Source organism: Salvelinus sp. IW2-2015, unplaced genomic scaffold, assembly GCF_002910315.2.
Source record: "Salvelinus sp. IW2-2015 unplaced genomic scaffold, ASM291031v2 Un_scaffold1371, whole genome shotgun sequence".
Classification (NCBI taxonomy): Eukaryota; Metazoa; Chordata; class Actinopteri; order Salmoniformes; family Salmonidae; genus Salvelinus; species Salvelinus sp. IW2-2015.
In genome coordinates this window covers 44,270-49,685 of record NW_019942863.1, presented here as the reverse complement: position 1 = coordinate 49,685, position 5,416 = coordinate 44,270, and the positions used below count along the sequence as shown (strand labels likewise).

The following is a 5,416-nucleotide window of genomic DNA, read 5'->3' as shown; positions in this document are numbered from 1 at the left end:
AGCCAGGTAGCCGTCCTACACAGCCAGGTACCGTCCTAACAGCCAGGTACCGTCTAACAGCCAGGTAGCCTAACAGCAGGTACCGTCCTACGCCAGTACCGTCCTAACAGCCAGGACCGTTCCTAACGCCACGGTCACGTCCTAACAGCCAGGTACCGTCCTAACAGCCAGACCGGTCTAGCCAGGAACCGTCCTAACCAGTAGCGTCCTAACAGCCAGGTACCGTCCTAACAGCCAGGTACGTCCTAACAGCTAGGACCGTCCTAACAGCCAGGTACCGTCCCTAACAGCCAGGTACCGTCCTAAAACGCCAGTACCGTTATCCTAGCCCAGGTACCGTTCCTAAACAGCCAGTGGCCTCACAGCCGGCCCCTATACAGCCAGGTACCGTCCTAACAGCCAGGTACCTGCCTCTAACAGCCAAGGTACCGTCGTCCTAACAGCCAGGTAGCGTCCTAACAGCCAGCGTACCGTCCTACAGCCAGGAACCGTCCTAACAGCCAGCGTAGCCGTCCTAACAGCACCAGACACTGCTCGCTATCTATCTCTCCCTACGGCGATTCTAGTCGGCTAGTCATGCGACATACGGAGCGCACGTGATTCACCCAATCATCTAAGCGTCATGTATACTACTATCCTACGTCACGGCGGTACCGTTCCTAAACTCAGCAGACGTCCAGCTACCTGATTCTACCAAACTCGACTGAGCTGGTGGTAATCAAACGACATGCATACAGTCTCACAATCCGATACCATCATCTCTAGTCGATATAATCCAGACATCTACGCGCTACTACAGTCTAGACGCCTCGCCTATGCAACTAGCAAGCACAACATTAACCTCTATCATCCGTCGAACAGCCTCTCTATCCTACCGCAATTGTCCGCATACTGTCTATCTACCTCTCGTTGCATCCCCCGCAGTAAGATAATCGTATCAGATTATGGCTCGCTCACGAATGATCCTCACGCTACATCTGCATCAATATTCATGTCGCAAGAACGCACACAGATTCTATAGCGACGTCAGCGCCGACAGAAATACAAATCACAACCGCATGAACGAACATCATCAGATCTGTCCAGGCCCAGTCCTGACTGCTGATAGTACTCTAATTCGCTAACACGTAGTGTACAGCGATCGCTCCTATATCGTTCACGTGACATACGACGATCTACATATCCGCTTGTGCTACAGTCGAGCGATGTACATGTACCGCTCCATATCAGACAACCTCGCGCTCTATATACGCCAACCAAACATCATCTGCAATCGTATTGAGCGTCGCTATCAAGTCTCTGCGAACTCTCTCCGCGGATATAGCTAGCTTCGAAGTACGATATATACTGCACGCCAGTCATCCTCGATATCCCCGCATGTCTGCTCTATCTTCTATCACTTGCCTGGTTACCGTCCCTGAACAGACAGGTACCGTCCTACTCAGCCATGGTACCCAGTACGGCCCTAACAGCCACGTACCGTACACCTCACACGCTAGGAAACCGAAAAGACCTAAACATCCATGGTACCGTCCTACAGCCGGGTACGTTCCTTAAACGAGGGCCCAGCTGGTACCGTCCTACAGCATCGGTACCGTCCTAACAGACCAGGTACCGTTCTAACAGCCATCGGTCCCCCTACACGCCAGGCCGTCCCTAACAGCCACGCACAACAGCCAGGTGTACCGTCCTAACACAGCCACGGGTACGTCCTAACAGCCCAGTGGAACCGTCCTAACAGCCAACTCGCCGGATAGCGTTCCTAACAGCCAGTACCGTACCTAACAGCCAACCTCAAGTACTCGTCTTCTAACCGACAGTGGAACCCGTCACTAACAGGCCAGGTTACCGTCTAAGCAAGCCAGGTACCCGTAACCTAAACGAGCCAGGTACCGTCCTACAGAAGGTACCGATAAAGCTAACAGGCCATCTTGTAGTCCTAGACAGACAGAACCGTCCTAACAGCCTATACTCGGGTACCTCCTCTCTCCTAAACAGCCCACAGACAAGCGCGCGATATTCATGCCGTCCCACCGCTCAGAGAATGTCGCCAGGATCCTCGCCGTCGCCCTAACGCATGCTCCAGACTGGTATCACCGTCATCGTACCCTCTCCAAGCTCAGCACAAGTTAGACAGGAACCGTTGGTCCGCCACGCCGGACCGCAACGCCAGTACCGTTGCCCTAACTAGCCAATACGCAGCAGCACCCCACCTATCACTCTCTCATACATTAGCCATCAACCTCAGCGCGGACCGTCCTAACAGCAAGGATACCGTCTCCAGACAGCAGGCTAACCGTTCTCTTACAGCCAAGGTTCCTCTCTAAACAGACAGGAAAACCGTCCACAGCCAACCCTAAGCCACGGTATCACGTCCTCGGATCACTCAGCTCAGAGCGCTCCGTCCGCGACATGGTATTCATTAGCTGATGACGCAATCACCCACATCAAACACAATTCTGCCACGCACGCCATCGTCCGCACCGACCTCGCAGGCTTCTCGACCTGTCGTAATATCTCACTATTACCTCACCTCGCATTCGCTCGGCGCAGCCTATCGCACGAGCTGACTCACATATAGCCCATACACATCTACCACACTACAATACACAGACAGCAGGTACCGTCGATACCTACAATCCATCGTCATGCCTATCAGCACCATCGCTCACAGTACTCGGCACTCAGCTAGCACGACACCAGGTAATTGCCGTAAGTCGCGTCTTATTCCACCTTTGGTAGCGACATCGTCGTCTAACAAGACCATCATACACATCCCCTCATCAACTCGTACCGTCCTGAACAGCCATGGTACCGTCTCCTAACAGCCACGGTACCGTTCCTAACAGATACAGGTACGTCTACCAGCATGTACCGTCCTAACGCCAGGGTACCGTCCACCTAACAGGCCATACCGTCCTAACAGCCAGGACCGTCCTAACAGCCAGCCGTTCACCGTATCTAGACAGCCGGTCCCGTCCCGTTAACAGCCAGGTACCGTCCTAACAGCAGGCTAAAGCAGTACCCCCTCCCAGACCCCTTAACAGTACTTGGAATTCCGTCTCGCCAGCTAATCAGACAGCGTAGGTACCGTGCCTAACAGACAGTACCGTCCTAACAGGACACGGTACGTCTAACGACAGTACCGTCCTTAACACAACAGGTACGCTTACACAGAACCGTCCTACAAAGACAGGTTACCGTTTCCTAACAGCCACAGGTTACGTCCTAACATAGTCAATTACCGTCCTAAACAGCGACACCGGTACCGTCCTAACAGCCAGGTACCGTCCTAACAGCAGCCAGCTTTAGCCGAGTTGTTCTAATCTCTCTCCTGTCACGACCTGTTAATCCGTCTCGTCTACGACATGAAACCTAGACCCTCTAAACTAGTACGATCCCGTCCTCTACAGGACAGTGAATCTACCGCCTAGTCCTTACATCACGCGGACAGTGACTACCAGCTCGGCTACCCCCTGCCGGAAGTCGAAAATCCTACCAGCGACTTAATCCCTGTCTCGGACATGAACCTACACTTTCTGAGGGGTTCCCTTCTCACAGTACCACCGCCGACTTACATCCCGTCTCGGAACAGTGAAATACCTCTCCAGCTCTGAACGACCTTACATCCCGTCTCGGACAGTTGTAACTACCAGCTCTGAGCTATCACCCCGTCTCGGACGGATGAAAACCTACCAGCCTGAGACTATACATCCGCCGTCGGACATTAAAATCCTACCAGCTCGACTACACCCGTCTCGGAACAGTGTGAAAACCTACCAGCTCTGAACTATACATCCCCGTCTTCGGACAGTGAAAACCTACCAGCTACTGAGCTTACATCCCTGATTCTCGCACAGTGAAACCTTACCCAGCTCTGAGGACTTACATCCCGTCTCGGACAGTAGAAAACCTACTCAGCTCTAGACTACATCCCGCTCGGACAGTGAAAAAACCTTACCAGCCTCTGAGACTTATACCATCCCGTCTCGGACCAGTGAAAACCTACACAGCTCTGAGACTTACGTCCCCGTCTCGCGACAGTGAAACACCTATCCAGCTCTGAGACTTACATCCCCGTCTCGGGACAGTGAAAACTACCAGCTTCTGAGACTACATCCCCGTCTTCGGTACAGTGAAAACCTACACTCTAGCTATCCACTCACACGTTGAGCTCACGAACTTTACATCCCCCGTTTCGGACAGTGAAACCTACCAGCTCTGATATACTCATTCCCCTCGATCTGAAGACCTACCAGCTTTCTGAGACTATCATCCCGTCTCGGACAGATGAAAAACCTTACCAGCTCTGAGACTATGACATTCCCCCGATCTCTCGCACAGTTGAAGACCTACCAGCTCTGAGCACTACATCCCGTCCTCGTACAAGTGAACATGCTAACCAGCTCTGAGACTTACATCCCCGTCAGTGAAAACTCAGCTCGGACTTAATCCGTGACGAAACCTACCAGCTACTGAGACTTACATCACCCGTCTTCGGACGTGAAACCATTCCAGGCTCTCGAGACTTTACATCCCCGTCTCGGACAGTGATAAACCTAGCCAGCTTCTGAGACTTAACATCCACCGTCTCGGGACCAGTCGGCTGATAATACCTCCAGCTCTTGAGACTTACATCCCCGCTGCATGTAACTACGTGAGTTCCCCCAGTTCGCTGTGAAAACCCTACCAGCTCTTGAGACTTACATCCCCGTTCTCGGGACAGATGTAAAATCACCTACGCCTCTGGACATCGTCCGCAGGAACCGTTGAGACATACATCCCCGTCTCGGACAGTAGCAAACCTACCAGCTCTGAGCACTACATCCTCCGGTTCTCCGGACACGTTGAAAACCTACCTAGCTCTGAGACTCATACCCTCCCCGTCCGTCCTGGGACAGTGAAAACCTACAGGCTTTTGAGACTTAATCCCCTCTCGGCTAGACCAGTGAACCACTCAGCTCTGAAGACTTTACATCCCCGTCTCGGACCGTGAAACCTACCCAGCTTAATCCCGTCTCGACGTTACCTACAGGCTTCTGAGACATACCCCTCTCGCGACAGTGAAACTTGAAGCTGAGACTACATCCCCCGTCTCGACAGTGAATCGCTACCAGCTCTGAGACTTTACATCTGCCGTCTACGTGTAAACCTACCAAGCTCTGAGGACTTACACCCGTCCGCGACAGGTGAAAACACCAGTCTCTGGACTTACATCCCCGTTCTCAGGACAGTGAAAACTTACCAGCTCTGAGACATATACATCCCCGTTTCTCGGACAGAATATATAATGAAATCTACCAGTATACTTGAGGACCTTACATCCCGTCTCGGACAGTGGTTTAAACCTACAGCATCTCTGAGACTTTACGATCCCGGTCATCGGACAGTGGCTAAAACCTACCTCTCTTCTCTA

General features: G+C 52.5%; 1 protein-coding gene across 1 annotated transcript in view; it reads left to right on the top strand.

Annotated features, from left to right (window-relative positions):
* Nucleotides 1-1,447: 1,447 nt before the first annotated feature.
* LOC112070578 (leucine-rich repeat and transmembrane domain-containing protein 2-like) overlaps nt 1,448-5,416 on the top strand; it is a 26,536-nt gene continuing 22,567 nt past the window's right edge. The window contains 2 exon segments of the mRNA XM_070439039.1: nt 1,448-1,544; nt 1,821-1,906. Of these exon segments, the coding sequence (XP_070295140.1) occupies nt 1,448-1,544; nt 1,821-1,906 (183 nt within the window).